General features: G+C 38.9%; 1 protein-coding gene across 2 annotated transcripts in view; it reads left to right on the forward strand.

Moving 5' to 3' along the window:
- Positions 1 to 22,765, forward strand: part of LOC145688214 (uncharacterized) — an 84,091-nt gene that overhangs the window by 38,710 nt on the left and 22,616 nt on the right. Inside the window, exon 2 of one of the 2 annotated variants that reach the window (XM_081762118.1) lies at positions 19,207 to 19,276. In XM_081762118.1, coding sequence (XP_081618244.1) covers positions 19,210 to 19,276 — 67 coding nt within the window. In that variant the 5' untranslated portion in view covers positions 19,207 to 19,209. Of the gene's footprint in view, positions 1 to 19,204; positions 19,277 to 22,765 lie in introns of both variants that reach the window. The other variant, XM_081762120.1, reaches the window with a different exon arrangement.

The raw sequence follows: 22,765 nt of genomic DNA on the forward strand, positions 1-22,765 counted from the left end.
CTTAGATTATTTTGAACATTTTATTTTCATCTCTTCTCACCCATCAAGTTGATAAGAGCTGAACTTGAACTTAAACGTTATTAAAAGTCTCACTATTCATCTCAGCAAAAACGACAACTATAGATTCAGAATCCTAAGGTACTTACTCAACCATTTTTACAGAGGGAGCTGCCTACGAACATATAATTTGAAGTACTTACCAACTACCTCTATAAAAGTCGTTGGGGAAGTACCGCAGAATTGCGAAACATTGATATTTAGATAGGACACATACAAGTTCCTAATTGAAGTCTTGGCCCAACTACGGTAGGTCCCACAGTTTTGGAGCTTTGGATCTTTAAAGTTCATTTTTTCATGTTTTCGGCAGTCTATAACTTCAAAGGGAAGCATTTGTGCACCCAAATTGGTCTATGTTTTTTGTCTTATCATGGTGTCAGGAGTCACCTCCCAAACGTTGTATGTGATGCTTTGATACACCCTATATATAATAAGGTACGTACAGGTAAATACGTCATGTTAAGAGCATTTGCACACACATCCCGGTAATGCCGGTGCCGAAAGGTAGTTAAGTTTGAACGTGAAGGAGAGAACATGGGTCCAGCAATAAATAAACGATATCTCCTTGCCTTGCTGTACTTACGGCGAAGAAAGAGGAAACAAAGATTTGGATCCATCCATTGTTGACAGTGCGTCATGTGGAAGGTTCGTTTTATACATATATGAAAAGCTGCGGAAGTATGATTTCAAATTTTTAAGTTCCTTTCGTATGTCTAAAGAAACGTTCGATTTCTTAGTACACCGAATTAGTAATCATATTCAGCGCTGTTCAGAAGATTTTTTTTTCAAGAGCCGTGTAATATTACAGACTGACTTGAATAAATGGAAGGGTCGTTCAATATCTGAGAACTAGCTCAATGCAAAGAACAAGGTTAATTGTATTACGTCAATCAAGTGACGTAGGAGCATTAACGTCTAAATTCCCAAATATCTTTTGTTTAGTACACAAAGGTATGTTGCAAACTGGTCCGTATATAGACCTAATCAAAAGCATTCGCAGAAAAACACAGGAAAAATTTATAATTTTAACAAGTCACAATAGGTAGTAACCCTATACTTAAACTCACAATCCAGTAATGGCAAATTGTCAAGAACTTGCGAAAACTGGTGGCAAATTGTCCGCTTTGTCGAATTTTGGTGGCAAATTGACCGCTGGTAAATTGTCCGTACCCCGAAGAAAACATCGAAGTAGCCCATTTCTATATCTTCGATTGTACATTTTATTTTCATTTACATATAATCTACATTTTATGTATCAACTGTAAGTAAACAGAAAGCGTTTGAATCACTATTGTTTTATATTATCCTATACATATTTGTCGCTTCTCGTTTCTTTTTGTTCATGGTGTCAAAGTCTTGTGCAAGGTTTGTATGTACTTCTTTCCAGGCTTTCTGCTTTTCGACCTTGCCTTTATATGAGTCTGTAGTCTTGTCCCATAGACAAGGTCTCATTTCCACTAATTCAATGAAATTCAAAACACCGTACTAAACACTTTAGTCAAAGTCACTCGATGAACGATGAAATGAATTGTCACTGAAGCAAGACTTCAGTGCACTGAGAAAACAATCCACTAAATCAAGATGCTACTTTAAGCGGAAATAAGTAACATATAGCTACACTCACGCAGAAAGTATGGCACTCCAGAATGGTTTCATATAAACGATAAACGTCAGTTTAATCCACCCCCTGTCAACTTGACCTACTTCTGTCCTTGATCCCCTGTGGACTTGCATATAGATAGACGAATCGAGTACATTCCTGGAATCGAAGGGAGGAAACAGAACTAAATTATAATTTTCTTCAGCATAGGAGGATTTTTTCCAGGAGAGATTTTGTTCTAGATAGGCCTACATATGTAGTATGTCCGATATAACAATCATAGATAATGTTTTGCAATGCATCTTGCATCTTGTAAAACAAAAACATAGGCTATTTCGGCTGTAGCCTGTTGTATTGATAATCATTAAATCAAATCATACTGCTATACAAGATAGTATTCTTTATGCATTCCTTTCCCTCTTTCAACAACCCCCCCTCTTCCAAATTACGTACTATGATCTTGCAGGAGCCAAGAAAGACAATCCACACAAAAGGAAAATGCTTAGGAGAAATCTAATGGCTATGAATGATTGATGGAAGAAGTCTTGCAAACTATTATTTTTCTATATTTTCCCCTCGGGGGAGACTAAACAGAAGATCAATAAAACAAGGTTATTTGCTCTTTGTGGGTGTGGATGTGTGCGCACGAGGTATATGGCGTTCTTTTTTTTACTTTTGTTGCCATAATTTTAACATCTATTTAAATTTCTCAAAATTGAAACAAACTGTGATCACGCTATTTAAAATAATAATAATAATAATAATAATAATAATAATAATAATAATAATAATAATAATAATAATAATAATAATAATAATAGGTTCTGGAAAGGCAACATTGTGGCTGCCTATTCACTCAGTCCACAATCGTCCTATGGAACAAATGCCAGACAAGATACAGAGTACATGAATATTTTTATTATGATCTATGGGGCAAAGCAGCATACAACCACAAAACTGAAAATTTTCTTGTTCTGTCTGTACTTTTTCAGTTCTTTCTGTAGTTGTGTTTAAGTTTTTATTTACTTTAATTTTATTTATAACCTTCCTTATGTTTGGGAATGCCTACTTCTTCGATTATGATGGAGATTTAAACCCTTGTTTTCTTATTATGAAGGTTATTCCTACATACTGGGTTGCATAATTAACAGAATAAACACTGGGCAACTATCCTAGATTCATAATTTCTTCGTATCTCCATTTTTTCATTTCCGCCATGTTGATTTTTTTATTATGACTTCATATATGCTAAGACATATTTTCTATCAAAACAAATCCAACGACCCCTTTGTTTAAATCGTGTAAGTTTCAGCTGTAGAAGATAAATTAATATGCATACATATGTCTGTGAAATTCACTTTCCGCTTTGCCGTAGTTGGATAATTCAAACAAGATCCGAATTTCCCTTGCTGAGAATCTATGTAAATAGCAAGCCGCTATATTGTGGTACCTCACAGCCATTTAAATTATTTCATTCTTCATTGTATATTGATATGATGTGAAAAAAAGAAAAAAAAACAAAAAACTGAAGTAAACAAAAAATCCAAATACAGGAAAAGAAACAAAAATACACAACGCCTTGCCACTAACTCACTGTAGGTAGATTGAAGAAACCTATCAGCAAGCCGCTTCCGTCTTTACCGGCTGCGTATGCATCCACGCATAATAAAACATTGCCGCCGACAAAACCGGAGCCGGAGCCGGAGCCGACACCGACATTGTCGGCGGCTAGTCCGGCTGCATTTGCCGGTGCCGGAGTTCCACCGGCTTTTTTGGCTGGTCGGAAAGCGTGTGCAAGCTACCATTTGATTACATTGCCGCCGATTCCATCGCCGGCATTGTCGGATCCGGATCCGGCATTGCCGGGGACGTGTGCAAACGCTGTAAGGGTGTTGTATTTTCTATGCCCTTAATTTTCATGAAACACAAAAAATAACACATGTGCGTTGCAGAGTGGTCTTTCCCGCGTGTAGAAAAAATGTGTCAATAATGAGACTCACTTCTATTTGGTACCCAAAGTAAAAGAAAAAAAAATGTTACAAAGTGGCGTATGTACCAACACGTGCAGGTAATTATGCCAAGTCCAGGATACTACTAGAAACCTGTATTAAATCTTGCAACAAAGGGGGTATCGTGGCTGAGTGGTAGAGTGTTCACCTCCGGTGTTTGGGGTCCCTGGTTCGATCCCAACTCACGCCCTTTGGACTTTGTGGTGGATAAACACCGTGCTTGTGGGTTTTCTTGCGGTTCTCTCGTTTCCTCCCACTTCTTCATTCCACCATTTCATTCATTTCTCATCATCACCGTCTCCTTTAGCCTAACTGGCACAATCGTGGGACGTAAATCTTAAAGATTTCATTTCATTTTTTTTAAATCTTGCAACTACTTACATCGTCTGTATTATACGCACTCAAATATTACTACACAACATGGCTGAAGTAAAAAATAGAATAACCAAAGAGCAAGATGAAGATAAAAGATAAAATTTAAAAACGATAATCTCCAAAGTTGAAATGTTCCAAACTGAAAAGTCTTAGTCCGTAAGAAGATAAACAAACAGTGTCACTGTACTGTGATTTTAAAAAAATAAAACCTACAACAGGGGCGGATCCAGGACCGACTTCTGGGGGGGCGTTGGGTTGTCATACTGCTATTTTTAAGGGCTCCAAACTTTGGGAAGGGTTTTATTTATATATGTAAAATAAGAAAGTTTCCTCTTCTGGGGGGGGGACGATCACCCCGATCGCCCCCTGGATCCGCCCCTAACCTACATCTATATTACATGGAACGTGTGGGACAAATGAAAACATCTTTGTCTTCTACAGTCGGTCCTGCACAAGTCCTGGCCTATTTCGCTGCACCATGCTTGGTATTGATTTAGTGGCCATGGAATCACAAACAATGAAGTTACAAAACAAAATGTTCCTAGACGGCCACAAAATAAGGTGTACATCGCTGTAAACAATCGGCAATGTTCTGAGTTAGAACAATATTAATAACGGATACTAATAACGATACTAATAATACTGAGTTAGAACTGACCACTTGGCGTGTTTAGCTGAATTGTGTACATACCTGTAGTTACCTTATATATATGTTAGGGTGACCACAAAGTCGCTTTTCCCAAGACAAGTATTTCTTCACAACTTCAGGGGAAAGTGAATAATGATATGTTACATTTTCTAACTTCCGAGTGAATTGGAGAAGAAGGTTGACCATTCCCATGCAGTTCAGTGCAATGACATATACCAAACAAGCTTCCCCTGCTACCTGGAGATACACTTTTGAAATTAAATTACCTACATATTCTTTTGTGGTTCGATCACAACTTATTCCGCGTAATAACTTAACTCCACCGGAAGAGGCTCTTCTGGTAAAGTACGGTGTACCTCTACCGTAAATAGAGAAAGTCCCGTATTGTTTGGACTTTTCTACCGAGAGCGGGTGTGGTGGTCCCACTCAAATGATGGCTTACACGTACCATTGGGTTCGGAAGGTAGCTAAGCTATAACGTGTACGTGTTACCTAAACACGTTAAAGATAGGTAGTTCCGGATCAGACTGATGCTCCCGATGCCTCGTCGCTCGGTTGAGCGCTACCTGACGTACCGGGCGAGCCTACCAGGGGAAACACGGCTTCCCAGGGAGACTCGGCTCCCAAATGACAATGTTTGTCCTGAACAGGCGGTCTACATCAGTTGTGAGCTCTGATAATGTACGGTGTATCTCTACCCGTAATTAGAGGAAGTCCCGTTTTGCTTGGACGATCCTACCGGGAGGGAAGTGTTAGATTTTTGCCTGCACGGGGACTGAACGCCGACTGGGGAATGGTGCCTATCCCAGGAATCTGGGTAACGGTTTCTGATTCCAGGAAAAGGGGGAAATTCTGTAGAATATCGGCTGGTACCAAACTCAAATGGTGACTTAACACGTGCCATTGAATCCGGGATGAGATACGGTAGTATCTAGGCGTGTGCGTGGTGTCTCTACACGTGAAGACAGTTGCCATTTGAACGTTAGAGATAAGCAGGGCCGGGATTGAACAAGCTCCCTAGGGCATGCCTGGGGCTCCCGGATTGGGTTGTATTCTGCCGGGCTTGGTCATACCAAGGGATTCGGTACCTCATGGAAGCCAATCCCAGGAATCTGCGTAACGGTAAGCATGTAGGGGAGGTGAGATTGTCTTGAAACGCTCGGACACCAAACCTGTAGAGTATGGGAGGACTGGCTCGCTAGCAGTCCGCCTCCATCAGTAGGTAACTGGAAGGCGGGGCTTCTGCCCTACCGCGTAGTGGACGTATTCCACTCCCTTAGATAATAGGAGTGAATAGGACTATATCCACGTTTCACGCTAAGGCGTCAAGGTCGGGGGACAGATCTTGACAATGCACCACGTGCACAAGGACCAAGAGTCAGAATAAAGGAACTGCGGGAATGGTGCTTTGTTTGGCGGAGCATGTCCGGACAGCTGCGGGCGCGCTCACTACGCGTGCACGTAACGTAGATATAGTAGGCCACTTGTTCCTAATATATATACCAGGGAGGATCAAATGGAAATCTTAAAAGTTAAATAGATTTTAGAATGTAACAATGAAAACGAAATCTTACCTCTTATTTTTCAACGTAGTCCATTTGACTTTGAACTCAAGTATTCCATCGCTTCGGAAGTGCATGGATACCACGTCGGTAGAATTCTTTTGGTCGAGATTGTAACCACTTGTGCACCGCTTATTTTTCACCTTTTCATCACTATTGAAATGCTTGCCTCCCATCGCTACTTTGAGTGATTCAAACACATGAAAGTCACTGGGGACAAGGTCTGGTGAATAGGGTGGATGAACGAGACACTGAAATTTAATGTCATCGATAGTCCTAACGATCAAACGGGCAGTATGCGGTCGGACATTGTCATGCAGTAGGAGGACACCTGAGGACAGATGTCCTCGTCGTTTACGCCCGATATCAGAACAAAGTTGATTTTTCAGCAGGTTTAAATACGAGACAGTTACTGTCACTCCTTTTTGCATATGCTGCTCCAAAATTGCTCCCTCTGCATCACAGAAGAGAGTGAGCATGACCTTTCCTGCTGATGGTTGAGTACGGATTTTTTTTTTTCGGGGAAGAGCTATGCCGTCATTCCTTGGTCACTTTTTCGGTTTCCGGTTGATGATAGTGAACCCTTGTTCTCATCGCCTGTAACAATCCTGTCCAGAAATACATCACCCAGTTTGTTGAAACAACGTAAATGTGTTTCACAGGCGTCGAGGCGACGCTCTTTTAATTCAGCAGTCAACTGATGTGGGACCCATCTTGCAGACACTTTAATGAAATGCAGAACATTATGCACAATGTGTTGAGCTAAACCAAAGCTAATGTGCATGATTATGTTGATATCCTGCAGTGTAATACGCCTCTTTTCCTTCACAAGCTGTTTCACAAACGCAATGTTTTCGTCGGTTACTATGTGGTGAGCGTGTCTCGATTGAGGAGCATCCTCCACAGATGTTATGTTACTTTTAAAGTTCCTATTAAAAAGGTCCTTGCTGCATAGACAAACACGAACCACTATATTTTGTTGCCATCCTGTGATGAATTTCAATTGGTTCCACACCTTCACTGCTCAAAACCGGATCACCAAACGCTATTCTAATGCGGTGCATGTGGAGAGTTGGGTGGCCATCATGATACTGACGCTGCCGCTTTCGTCGTTCTTCCAGAAACACTCTGCCACCTATCGGTCATTAAGTGCAATTCAAGGCACATTACTGCCATGTATCGAAGCAATCGTCCAACTTTACGGCATTTTGTTGCAGTTTTAGGGTTTATATATAGACTATAGGAGGCTGCCATTATCTGAGAAAATTTTAGTTTAGTTTACTTTCAGTTTAGTTAGGATTGAACTAAACTAAAATTAGGATTGATTACTTTTAGTTAGGATTGATTTCTTTTAGTTTAGTTAGGAGGCAGTTTGGGCATTTTTTGTTGAACACTGCCACCCCAGGAAACGTTTTATTTATAGCCGTAATGATTAAAGCCCTCGTACAGTAATCTTGTACTGAAGAATGTAATGTCGCTTATAAAATATGATTTTTGAAGGTATTAAGAGTGTATGTTATCCAAAAGGTGGGATATATGTGATTTTTTTGTATTCTTAATCTGCAACGTAGAGGTATCCAGTTGTAGATATATGTATAACGATTCGTGATTTGAAATCTGAAGTCTATCAACTATGTTCATATTGCTTAGTTGCTATATTATATTCTGCTTGACACGGAATAAATACTTGTTAATTTTATATTTGTAATTAAAACCTTATTTCTATTTAATAGTGAGCGTTAGCGGTAGTACACTTCATGCGGGTTGGCGGTAAAGCTTGTTAGTAGCAAACTGTGACGCCATATAGCTGAAGCCTGTACATCAGAAATTTCCAACTAGATGCTCTGGGACGTCGCAGTTTGCTACTCGATTTCTCAGAAAGCCCCTCTCACAGAATAAGCATCAGACAGGAAATTTAGAGTTGATAAAAGACACTGGAGACAGGCAAACAAGGCATAGTGGATGATTTTACAGATACACTACTCGTAGATCCATGACAAATCGAACACTGCCAACCTTGTTTTATTCCATTTCATTATTTCGTTTCTTCCCCTGTTCTGCTCAACCTGTTCTCTTACTCCTGCCTCTAATCATAAAAGCCAGCTCCTACGCTATATATTCGGGAGTTGAAAATTACTATTGTACTGTATATTCAAAGAAAACAATGCAAATCAAGTAAGTGATGACAAAGATTAATTGATCAGTTGGATTCCCTAAACTTAACCTTTTTTCAGTATAGTAGTAACCGAACCACTAGTTGTTTTTTTATTGGAGGCAAAAACCTTGACCGGAAATGGAACACAGCACTATGCGCACAGAAGGCATTCACCTTAGTTGCTTGGACACAGAAGATGACCAAAGTGTTGGCCAAGTAAATATAGTGAGAGGAAACCCACTGGTGTGATCATATCCATCACAAACTTATATAATCTGCAATCGAACAAGGAACTCTTAGCACCAAAGTGAACATTTTACCACTGCACAAAAGTGCTATCTTCTTAATTAGTACTTCTGTTTCAATCATTAAGATGTTTCTACAATAATTGGAAAATTTCAATATTTTTTGCATGTTGTGGAGACAGGTATCACGTAAATGCTGATACAAAAATATGGAAAGTATTCAAATAATATTGTAACAATTTTCACACATCGGATAAATATTTGAAGCATTCCCCCGAATAACGTTATATGGCACATTACAGTGAAACAGAGAAAACGATGAAAACTGTAGTATGCTTGCATATACAGCCACGCTCAGCGCAGAGCTCGCCAGTACACTAGTCCCATATCATGAGCAATGGGAACAAACCTTTCAGTATATATCAGTCACGTTCTGTAGAGAATAATTTCACTGGCAAGTCAGTTAATTCTAAAATGTGTCATACACTGTTATTCGGGGGAAAGACTTATTTCTTCCGTATTTTGGAAACTCGTATTTGAAAAATGGATTCACTTTTGATTAAAAGTGCATACAGTACCACTGCCAGGTTAACTTTTGTCAAATCAAGATATAGACTCATGTCCAAAATTATTGTCGTAAGTCTATAAATATGTTGTTCTAGGAAAGTAATTTGATAACGAATTCGCCCGGTATTTCTTATAATGTTAGTATGTGTATAATTGGCAAAGACGTGTATGTGGAAAATTTCATGTCAAAAGAGCAGTAAATAAGGACAATATAACGAAAATAAAACTTTCTTGTTCATTTAGAAACATTTTATTTTACTTATTATAATTTTCGTATTTATAATTCTTTTCCTATGAAATTTACCACAAATACAAATTTCCCGATTATACACATAGTATCAGTATTAAAAGTACCCTGCAAAATCATTATCAAATTATCTTACCACAGCAAGACAGTTATAGATATGCGACAATAATTTTGGACATGAGTGTATATTCTTCATGTGCTTCAGAATTTTGCTGTAATTTTGTTTAGATATTAAAATAATACACTCATGATCATAAACACAAAAGTTTCAAAAAGGAAGGTGAATAGTGAGTTTCTTTCTTTTAACCTGGCTATGTAAATCAGAATTTATTACATCTCCAAGGGCAACGCAATGCAATATTGAAGCTGTCGGAAAAAATCATTAAGTCCGAAACAGCTTCATTCCAACTTTTTCAACATGCATCTGTTGGCCTCTTCTCTATATGAAGAGAAAATAAAATGATGCAAATACACAATTTGATTTGGATATACAAATATCAACTAATTTCATTACGATGTTGATAGTTCGAAATTTATCGTTAATTTGAATATGCTATCCCGTTAGTATCTTACCTGGCACGTCAACTGTCGGTAAAAGCGAACAGTTAATAGTCAACGTAGCAGTTGTGCTTAGGTCATGAATTCCAGTACTATGTAGTAAAAGGAAAACAAGAGCAGCTAGTTAGTCCTCAGTGAAGGCGTTGAGAAATAAACGTGCAAATGAATGAAGACCAAATAATTAACGTGGTGATAAGTGAAAAGAAAAACATAGTCAAGTGAAATCTGCTTACAGTGTTGGCCTACTATTGGTCCATTTGTCACGATATAGCTCAGTCCTTGGTCAGTACAGATTCTAACTACACTGATCACCAGTTGAATTAGTGGCGCCTACCTAACACCTTATAGCACCACGTTTCGCTCTGATAACGGCGGTTACCCGCCACTGCATGGACTCCACGGGGCGCATGAAGTGCTGTTGCGGCAACTCAATTCATATTTGCTGCAAAGTCTCCCACAGAGCCCGCAGGTTAGTTGGAAGAAGGTCCACAGCCCGAAGGCGTGGTAACATGGCGTTCCAGATGTATTCGATAGGATTGAGGTCCGGTGACCATGATGGCCAGGGAAGTATTGCCAGATAAGAGGAGTGTTCATCAAACCAGTTTGTTGCCATCCTAGAGCGGTGGGCCGGTGCACTGTTCAGCTGAAAGATGAGTTCACCATCCGGATGTTGCAGCCGAGCAAATCACAGGATGTGGTCATCCAGAAGATTGCGATAGTGTTCGCCTGTGAGAGACCGTGTCACACTTGTTAGGATACACATTTCAGTTCACGTAAACATGTCCCAGTTGAGAATACCACCACCACCGGACTGCACAGTTCCCTGCTAGCACGATGAATCCATTTCCTCTAGTGGCTGACGACGCACTCGTGCCCGTCCATCAGCATGTACCAATTTGAAACGTTACTCACCTGTCCAGGTAACCTTTTTCCACATTTCCACGATCCAGTGGCGGTGTTCCTTTGCCCGTGATAGACGTTGTTTCCTGTGTTCTGCGGTTAAAAGGGGTACTCGCGTGGGCCGATGGCTTCTGTACCCCATGGCGAGTAGGTGGTTGTAGATTGCGTGGCTGATAACATGGTGCTGCTGTCCTGCATTGAACCTCTCTGTGATTTGACGCACTGTGGCCTGTCTATCGGCTGTGGCCCATCTACGTCTATCGTCGACACTCCCCTGATTGCGGCAGTTTGCCCGTGCGGGCGCAGTTTCACCGGAAGCCAGGTACTCACGACACACCCTTGACAGAGTTGCCTTTCATAGCACAAAATGAGGTGTTGAAACAACACAAAATGACTACCACTTTAGCGTGTTATTTGTGTGTCAATTCAACACCAAGTTTTTTTTTGTAAGTGACTAGCCCGTCCGGCTAGAACCCTGTTAGAGGGTTATGCCCTCTCTTAGGGAACTGAAGTATGGAAATAGTAGCTGTGTGTGACTTTGTGAGGGTCTCAGAGTTCTGTATTAAAGCTTATTATAACTATCAAAGACATAATGACCTTTGCGGGCTTTAACATCAGGTAGGGAAAGGGTGGCAGTTGTGGATGAATTTATTGTGCAACATAGGATGGAAAGATGAGCGGAAGATGGTCATGAATTCGATAGTCAGCAAGTAACTCCAGGTCTAGTGCATCAGGAGGTAGTGTGTAGCAGTACAGGGTATACAGGAGTGAGAGTGGTGGATGGAAATATCGAAATGCTGCTGGGTGGAGTGCCATATGATGCATAGTAGTCAGAAGTAGAGGATGGTGTGCTTCATAACGATTGTGTATGTAGGTGAGACGTAACTTTTCGAGATGAAACTATAGAGATGGAAACTCAATGCGGTTGTATAACTCTGCTGTTGGGCTAGGTAACTTAATTCGAAATGCAATACGTAGTGCATGTCTTTCTAAAATTAAGAGCTCTTCGTAGAAGAAGCGTGCAGCAGCTATCCAAGCAGTGTGACCTTATGTTAGAGTCGGTCGTAGGAAAGCTTTGTAGGTATTTAATACTGTAGTAGGTTTCAAGCCCCATGTTGTTCCGGTTAACCTCTTTAGGAGATTTAGTCTATTGTAAGCCTTGGCGGTAATTGTTTGAAGATGAGGTTTCCATGTTAGATGTCGATCGAATGTAATGCCCAGGTAGGTCACTGTTGAGCGTGCCTGTATCAGTGTATGGTTGACATGAAGTGTGAGGCGGTTGGGATTTCGACGAACTCGTGAGGTTTTCTTAGAGGGAATGAATACAATCGCCTGGGTTTTTGTGGCATTAATTGTAAGTTGCCATTTATCACACCAGCGGAGGAAATTGTTACGGTAATAGCTGTTTGCAAAGATTTGTTTAATGATTGGATAGTCGATCCCAAAGCAAGGAATGCAGTGTCATCGGCGTACTGAAAAAGATGGACTTTATCTGGTAGTGGGAGCATATCAGCAGCGTAGAGAATGTATAGAAGTGGCGATAAAGCCGATCCTTGAGGAACTCCGGATAGCAGAAAAATAGGGTGTGATCAACACCAAGCAATCGCCTTCAGAGCATATCAGAAATGCCTCCTTACTGGCTGTGAGTATTTGCATTTGCGAAATATATTTCGCATTTATGGCAAGTAAATAATAACATTCTATATTTTCTGGAATCGGTCACAATAATATTGTTGTAAACCTGTTTATCATCTGACAACAGTTACACAGGTAGCAGTGCTTCAATCTATTTTCTTTATCTGTTATTCTTGTGTCTTAGCACTTGTGAACGGAAGATGGAAGGACTGTTGCCTATGCAACTGTTGTCAGACGATTCACAGATTTACAACAATATTATTGTGACCGATTACAGAAAACATAGAACACTATTCGTTACTTGGCACAAATGCCAAATATATTAAGCAAAGCTTTGCTCGTATTAAACGATAAATACCAATGTAAATTCTCCCAGGTAGTAGCGAGTTATTTGTGGTATGCTTGGAAGGCGATGTGCTTGGTGCTGAAATAACACACAAGTAACACGCTAAAGTGGTAGTCATTTTGTGTTGTTTCAACGCCTCATTTTTTTTACAGTGTTGAAACTCAGAGTGCCGCAGCCACTTCCGAAATCGAGCTACCCAGTCGTCTGGCCCCTACGATTTGACCACGGTCAAATGCACTCACGTCCTTCGTCTTGCCCATCACACACCGCTCTGACATGGATACCGAGAGAGGAAGCACACGACAGCAGTATACGTGCGATGTGTTTCATTCACATGCACTGGTGGAGCCTCTGCAGGGCGCTTTCTGCAACTGTCCTGCTATCTCTAATTCAACTGGTGATCAGTGTATCATCAAACTCAAAAATCCTTCAAGAATATGTTTCCAGGTTTTATAAAGAAATTAAAAGTTGGCGTCTCTTTCCCAAAGTAATTAAATTTCGTAGCAGGAAACAATCGCATTCAACAGTGAAAAATTTAGGAGCAATTTTGGAAATGGAATTTCATAGGGAGGAGGGAGAAATTTTATTAATAACATAAGTTCGTCTCAAAGAATTGGCTATAAAGGCATAAAATTTTATGGAGCTCCGTGCTATACAGCGTAATTATGTCGTTCAATTGAATGAATTCAATACGAATATCATAGAAAGTAAAGGGAAAAAATAATGCCCATAGTAATATGTGGGGGCACTTGCTATGACAACAACGTTTTAGATAGTGCATTACAGCTAATGAGAACTAGTCGAAAGAAAGCCATGTCAAGAGAAATTATATAAATATCTTTCCTCCTGAAAGATGCCCCATTACTTTACGAACAGCCGAACTATCTTAATATTTTACGAACTTAATTCTGCGTTTTCACATCCCTTTTCACGGATTTCTACGTTTAAGCAAGAGGAATGCTCGAAACTGAAAGAGATCGAAATTATTTCCCAACAAGAAGCTACTATGCTGAAACTTAACAAATATCCTCATTTTTGTGCTCGAAGCAGTATGATGTTAATCGCCCCGATCGCCCCCCTGGATCCGCCCCTGTTTCAGGGTATGTCATATAGCTGAACACATTTCATATTTAATGTTGCGCAGAAAGGAGTCAAGTGGCAGGAGACAATATGAAAGGTCTGGAGTGAAAACTGAATTCTAGAAGAAAGAAAGAATCGGAATTAATTAGTGTTTCACTCGTTTTTATGCTCTCCTGAGAAATTTGCCTTTTGGTGCTTTCTGGGGGCGATACGAACTTGATCCAAGTGCACTGGGGTAAACTGGTGGAACGGCACTCCAGATAATTACCTATTATTCTAAAAATATTTTCTGCTCAACATTGTCTCTGTGTAGTTATGAAGTGTCATTTTAACATATGAAAATTCCATTTTTCATTTTTATCTAATAGAATCGAATAAATCCCATTTTTATCTAATAGGTTGTATTTGACCTATGGCGTCAACAGTGATGAAAATTTTCCAGAAAATTTTGAAACGGAAAATTTTCCGATTCATAAAATACATACTCCACTTATTCCTACATCGTTGTTTAGCCGCAAAAAATATTTATAATAAATATTAGTTGAGAAAAGTTTAATGAGGTGAAAATCTAACAATTCTTCATTTCTGCAAAAAATGTTTCAAAAACTTCAATGCATTATTCCCTCAGAATTCACCTTTGATCTCACAAAATCATAATTCGTCAGTTTAATAAGCGTAAGACGAAGTTTTCTCATAGCCTTAACCCTTTTAAATTATCGCCTTTTTAGGCGTTTTTCTTGAGTCTCAGATAATCACCAACAGCGTCATCCCTATTTATCCTAGGATCATGGTTTATACCTCGTTTTTCTCAGAATGGAACAGCCTTTCAAACGGTATCAAAGGGTGTCCCTACAATATGCCAGAAGAGAATTATTTGAGGGAAAATCGGGATTTTTTTAGCTAAAAAAAACTTCTTCAAAGTTTGGGGCCCCCTGAGGCTCTACCGGGTCTGCGCACAAACCTCCAAAAATTTGGAAAAATACTACGTAGTGTACTAATTACTTGTGACAAATTCGAATTTCCTGTCTTGAATATTAAGGGCGGGAAAATTTTTTACCCATGTTGAGAGAGCATCAAAAAAATGCCCAAAATTTCCCTAACATGCACCCTACAAATTTTAAAAAATTTCTGACACGCCCCTAATAATCGTAAAATTATGGTTCATACGTCGTTTTGTTCAGAATGGAGTAGCCTTTCAGATGGTATCACCTGGATGTCCCTCGGATATCCCTAAAGAGGAAACATTGACGAAAATAGGGATTTTTGCTGAAAAAATCCCTTTTTTCCGGTTTGGAGCCCTCTGACGCGGCCCTGGGTAAACACAGAGATCCAGAAATAACTTTCAAAAATACTACGTAGTGTACTAATTGCTTGTGCCAAATGCTAATCTCGTATCTTCAACACTAAGGACGGAAAAAATATTTTCCTCTTCTGGAAATATTCCTAGAATGTCCCAGAATACCCTATGTAAATTTTAAAAATTTCTTGACACGTCCCTAATTATCGTAAGATCACAATTCATACACCATTCTCTTCAGAATAAAGCAGGATTCCATATTGTATTACCCTCATGTCCCTCGGGCGTCCCTAAGGAGAGAAAAATTGAGTAAATAGGGATTTTTGTTGAAAAATCCCTTTTTCCCGTTTTGGAGCCCTCTGGTGCGGCCCTGGGTAAACATAGAGATCTGGAAATCACTTTCGAAACTACTACGTAGTGTACTAATTACTTGTGCCAAACACCAATTTCCTATCTTCAATACTAAGAACGGGACGGGAAAAATATTTCCCGCTTCTGCGAATATTTCCGAAATTTCCCAAGGATACTATACAAACTTAAAAAATTTCCTGACACGTCCCTAATTATCGTAGGATGATGATACATACGTCGTTCTCTTTGGAATAGAGTAGGCTTATAGATGGTATCACCCGCATGTCCCTAGGACATTCCTAAGGAGGTTACAAGTGAAGAAAATAGGGATTTTTGCAGAAAAAATCCCTTTTCCCAGTTTTGGGGCCCTCTAGCGCGGCCCAGGGTTAACATAGAGATCTGGAAATCACTTTCAAAAATATTGCTTATGGTCCTAATTACTTGTGCCAAATACCAATCTCCTATCTTCAATATTAAGGGCGGGAAAAATATTTTCCTCTTCTGCGAATATTTCCGAAATTTCCCAAGGATACTATACAAATTTTAAAAATTTCCTGACACGTAACTAATTATCGTAGGATGGTTATTCATACGTTGTTCTCTTCAGAATCGAGTAGGATTTCAGAAAGTACTACTGAAATGTCCCTATTATGTAGCCGAGCGGAGCAAGAATCACGAAATTGGGATTTTTGGTCAAAAATATCCCTTTTTTTTACCCTTTTGTCCTTCTGAACCCGCCTTCTATGTTGACGAAGAGATCCGAAAAACTTCTCATAAAAACTAATTGGTCCACTGATTGTTTAGGGAAAATGTTAGGATTCTAGGATTAAACAGAAGCTCACAAAAAAATGTTGAAGTTAGACCTCAGTAAAAAAAAAGGGGGAATTTGTAAAATGATGACGTCATACCTCCCTATGTTCTGACGCTCGGAAGAGTATAGACCCTTCCAAGGCTTTCTTGAATGCCTCCTCTCTTCGAAAATAAAAAAACGGAACTAAATAGCATTATTAGTTCTTTTTTAATCGAATCTTTTAAGATACTACAATATCGGTCGAAAACGCCCGAAAAAACTTAAAAGGGAAAAACTTAAAAAAACTTAAAAACTTAAAAGCCTGACTACTACAGGAACCTTATGTTAGTCGAACTCTTTAGTATGGCACTAATCACGCGTCAAAATGACTCTGCATACGGCCCAATAATATCAAAGTATTTCTTATTTTATGTTACAATAATAATCCTGATAAGGAACTTTTATGTGGTTATTTCATTACATATGCAGGCCTATATGTAAAGAAATAGTGTAAAATTTTCTCTTTTTGAAATAATTGATAAATTCACAAAGGTTTGTTTTCACTTTCTCGTTACATTTTAAATAATTGGATGGGATATTTGTACTCTACGAACTCGATTTATGTTCCCTTGACTTTATACACACACACACACAGACAAAAAAAGCACACACACACACACACAGAGAGAGAGAGAGAGAAAGAGATCACTATGTGTAAATTTTTACTTGCCAACTCGAAATATTAGAAAATTTGCCGGTTCCCGAAAATTCTAGTCTGTTGTTGTCTAACTTTCCTCTACAGGAATTCAATTTTATAGCTCAAGGTACAGTTAAACATAGTGGAAAATTTTTCACCTAACATCACTATAATATAATATTTAATATTGTCCGGCTTATGAGAAGATATTTCACTTGTTTCTATGTCGTAATGAAAATTTTCCGATTCATGAAAATTCCTTTCACTTGTTTCTACAGAGCAATAAAATTTTCCGATTCATAAAACGTTGTTTTACTTTTTGGTTCAAAATGATAAAAATTTTCCGACTCATAAAAAGTTTTTCAATACACGAGAGAAAACTTGTCGATTCACGAAAAATTGTTTCACTTGTTCCTACATAGTGCTGGAAATTTTCTGAGCCATGAAAATTTTCAGATTCTTTAAACGATCTTTTTAACATTTCTATACGTGAATTCAATCAATTTTATGGTTAAGGAGGAATTGTTACTTGATCACTAATATTTGTTTAGAATGCAAAATTTCCGGAAAAATATATAGCGGAAAGTTTTCAGGAAAATTTTCCGAAGCGGAAAGTTTTCAGGAAAATTTTCCGAAGCGGAAAGTTTTCCACCTCACATCACTAGGCGTCAATTGCGAAGGGCAGGGAGCAATTGAGATTCTGATTTTCAGAAGCCCATACATTTTAATTAATTGTATACTGATATAGTAACTCTTATGTCGGTTGGTCATATTGAACCCCTGGCAAATTCTGAAATGACACTCTTGATTTGACTTTATCGTAATCGTAACAAAAATTTCACCTTGTTTATATTGTTTTTTAAATATATTTCTGATTATTATACTCCCTTTAAATCAGTAGCGTCATTTCAGATTTTGTTGGGGGCGGAGGGGCAAGAATGTCCACCGACAAAGAGCTTCATGTTTTTATTACTATATTAATATACAATTTTCCGCAAGCGTTTCTCAAACTCAGGGAACAATTGCCTCTTGCTCTTCCCAAATTAAGCCCCACTTAAAATGACATTCAAATGATTAACGGTAGGCACTCATTCTTGCAAGAGATTAAACAACTGTGAAAATTTAAGAAAACATTGCCTGACAACCCTGATGCAACCTGTGAGAATCGCTTCTTAGTGTATAGGAATCTGATGAAATTTTATATTTTACGACCGACAGTTTTCTCAGTCTGTGTCCAGAGCCCTTTATCATGTAGTGCTAGTCACATTTTTTTCGTCATTACTAAAAACACAAGTGCGGTGAAAGTGCTGCCACACAAGAGCAAGAGTAGCATCACCACACGCGAGCACCCAAAGATTAACTTGCTCTTATAAATATCGCATTCATTGTTTTTTTTTTACGGTTATTAATGAAACATGTTCTTTACACTTCTTTTTTTATTATTATTAAAAGATCCAATATATTTCATTCAAAAATTTTCTTGTAGGCCTTATATCTGGAGAACTACATACAGTGTAAACAAACCAAAACTATCATTTAACTCAATATAACGTGATTATTCAGTAAAAAATACGAAAACTTGATTTAGGTGCCGTTCAAAAATTTTGCGGCCCCTGATCAAAAAAAAAAAAAAAATCCAATATATTTCATTCAATCAAAAATTTTCTTGTACGCCTCATATTTGGAGAAGTAGATATGGTACAGCCAAACCCAAACTATCACTTAACTCAGACTGATGTGCTTATTCCGTAAAAAAATACGAAAACTTGATTTAGAGGCCGTTTAAAAATTTTGTGGCCCCTGGTCCAAAAAATCCAATATATTTCATTCAATCAAAAATTTTATCTACGCCTTATATCTGGAGAACTAGATATAGTGTAGCCAAACTAAAACTATCACTTAGCTCAGTATGATTTTTTTTATTCCGTAAAAAAAAAAAAAAAAAAAAAAACGAAAACTCGATTTAGGGCCTTTCAAAACTTTTGTGGCCCGTAATCCAAAAACTAATTATTGGTCAAGATCGCAATCTTTTGATCCATTTTTGGATCATTGCTAAAATTCTTGTTTGTTTTTTTTCTTTTTACAGAGTATGGGGGTGTGGGCGTTGGTGGCGTCTAACTGGCTCTTCCTCTGCCTTCTTCCACTCCTACCTCAAGGTGAGTCACTAAAAGATAATGGAACACTACTGGATAAGCCCCATATTAGGTCAAATAATGCTGGAGTTACCGTTACTTACATTTATGAAATTAAGGTTTACGATGTATAGATTTGGATGAACATTAGTAAAAGTCTACATAACCAGTAATTTTCATTATGTTATAGATGTTACAAAATTTTAAGAATTATGCACAATAGACAATACCTGAACTACTCAATGTTGTTACAAAGTGATGAGCTGGGGCCTACTTCTCAAAACTACTAGTCATATGATACTAGTGTGAATATTAAAAAAAAAAAAGCAGACACTTTTCAATTGCAAATATCATAAAGCCATAAAAATTAGTGGTAGCAGCAATAGTATTTAGAAATGATTTACACTATTATGATAATATTTCTGCTTCATGATATTTTACGAATGTAAAATATATATTACAAGACTCGTTGCTTTAAGAAGTAGGCCCCTGGAGTGGATAGAAGTGCAAAAGAAAGATAACTATATTAAACATATATACGCCTTAATGACCCAGTTCGATTCCCAGTGGTGGCCCCGCGTAGCGTAGTCGCTATCACTCTGGTCTTTGGTGCGAGCGGTCTCGGGTTCGATGCCTGGTGGGGATGCTCGGTCGAAAATGTGTAAAAGCTTTTCGAGGCCAACCATCCTGAATGAGGTTTTCCTGGGTTTTCCTCATACACACCAGGCAAATGCCGAGATGGTACCTAACATATAGGTCTCAGGCCGCTTACTTACTTCCCTTTCTTCGGATAGCGCGATCGCCGCGGGCATGATAGGCTAACATGACCATAGATGCTGAAAGCCCAGAAATCTAATTCCTGAATCCTGGATCGATTCCCGATGAAAGTACTTGTGGTTCGGATCCTAAGATAAGATATAGGTGTATGTTTAGGTAGATACCCCGAGTTAAACTCCAATTAATAAATAATGAACCTACAGGTATAACATACGTTAACAATGTTGTTCAGATAGCTATGAAACATAAGATTGCTGCAAATGCCAAAATTGAAGAACAGTGGAAGAAGGGAAAAATAACGTACAGAACGGTGAAGGCATAAATTAAAACAACTCAAGGTTCTTGTGAATACATTTAAGTTTATATACAGATGCTTATCAATTTAATGGAAATACCTAGAGACGAAACACATCAGATGTCAGGATTGGCAACGGTCAGGCGGCATTTGCAGCTCCAGGCTGTTGGCGGTGGTGTGTTAGGACAAACTCAGTACACGCGAGGAGCAGTAGAACGGAAGTATGCAGTAAACTTAAGAAACACTGATAGTGTAAAATGAGCGACCTCTCTGATTTCTGAAGAGGGTAAATTATTGGCGCTCCGTTATGTGGTGCGAACATGACGAAAGGGGTAAGAGTGATGGGTGTGTCGTGTGGTATAATGTTCATGGTAATGACGACAGAGGAACAATAGTCGGAAGAAAACCCTCGACGACAGATCACGCCGAGCATTAAAGCAGATTGTCACTCAGAACTGTCGTGTAACTGCGGTGCAAATGACTGAGAAACTCAAGTAGCACCTTCCATAGGCAATCACAGTCCGCCGTGAGTTTATGACACGGACATACGGAATCCGGTTGCAAGGGTGAAACCACTGATAAGGGATCATCACACTTTAATACAACGCAAATGGTGCTGCGAAGATGGACTACTGATGACTGAAACCGTGTGATATGATCGGATGAGTCATCATTCGGTTTATTCCAAACCACGAGCCGTGGTTTGTGTGTGGCGGACGCCCAAAGAAGCGTATGTTCCTCAGTGTCTTGGCTAATCGCGAAACATCGTGGCGACTCCGTGATGCTGTGGAGAACAAAATCCTAGATTGCAGTGTGGTCTATACTGACACTTACCGCTGGCGTCACTACTCGTGATTATGTTGCCATTTTACGAGATCATATGCATCCTATGATCCAGAGGTTTTGATTTCTAGGCAATGACGTCATATTCTTGGATGGTAATATGCCCATTGACACAACTGGAGTTGTTGCGGTATGGTTTGGGGAACATCGGGATGAAGTTGGCCAACTCCCCTGCCCGCCCAATTCCTGAATCTGAACATAATTGAAAATAAGTGGTACATTTTTGAGAACGGCGGAAATGATTCTGGGTATGTTCCACCTTTATTCCTGTCTCACAAAACTGAGTGATATACTGCACACGAAATATTGTAATACTGCAATTGTTAACATTCATAACCTCTTGACTCCATTTCATGTTGTATCAGAGTTGTTCTAAGGACGAAAAGTGGTTCAACGCCATATTAATCTGCTTTGCAAGTTCTTTACGTGTTTCTATCAAATTGAAAAAAATGAAAAAATGAAATCTTTGAGTTTTACGTCCCACGGTTGTGCCGGTTAGGCTAAAGGAGACGGTGATTATGAGAAATGAATGAAATGGTGGAATGAAGAAAGTGGGAGGAAACGGGAGAACCCCGAGAAAACCCACGCACACGGTGTTTGTCCACCACAAAGTTCACTTGGCGGGGGCTGGGATCGAACCCGGGACCCCAAGCACTGGAGGTGAACGCTCTACCACTGAGCCACCGCGGCCCCCTCTCTATCAAATTGAGTATCTGTGGTCTTAATTTAATTCTGAATATGAAAATAGAAATTCAGGAAAACAAATGTTGATGAAGTCTTTCTATGCATAAACGAACCATTCATGAGTAATTTTGTAAATAGACAATTTTCCAAAAGTCGTATCTATACCAAATTGATTAATGAGTATGTAAGTCGTGATTTGGAGATTGCTATGTCAAGTCATTATATTCAAAATGTTCTACCAGAAAGAAAAGAGTGTAAGAGATTAACTTAAGGCACGAAGTTAAAATGCTGTTTAAAGGATGCACCTGCGTCGTAGTAGTCGGCTAATTCAGAGTGACATTTCTGGTTACAGCCACAAATGTTACTCCATTCTTGAATTGACAGCCCAAAAGGCAGTTGCTCAGCTTTGTAGCCTCCGTAACGATCTTTCTGAATTCTAAACTCACTTAAATCCTTCAATTTTTCTTTGTAAGACTTTAGTAAGATGGACTTGTAAGTTTCTGCGCAGTTCGTGTTGCTACGAATCATCCGTAATCGTTTCAATGGCTACACAGAATCCCAAAGTTTCTTGTTTGTAACTTTCAAAGTTTTGTCTCTATTTTACGGGTGCTTTAACCTGTATTCTATAGGAAAACTTACGTTTATCGTTGCATGTGCTTAACACTAAGATATCTTGGGAATTTAAAACATAAACCACTAAAGAACAATGTTCCACGGAGTTATCACTTTCACATAAGTAGTTTCGTCAATGAATACTTTTCTTGTCAACTAAAGGTATAAGTAACGAAAATCATTAAAATTATTGCATCAATTTACACGAGCACACACACACACACACACACATTATATATATATAGGATTATGGACCGTTTACTTTGAGCGCCTTTGTAATTTTTAAACTAACAGATACAAAA

The sequence above is a fragment of the Thermobia domestica genome, chromosome 6 (genome assembly GCF_964235325.1).
Source record: "Thermobia domestica chromosome 6, izTheDome1.hap1.1, whole genome shotgun sequence".
NCBI lineage: Eukaryota > Metazoa > Arthropoda > Insecta > Zygentoma > Lepismatidae > Thermobia > Thermobia domestica.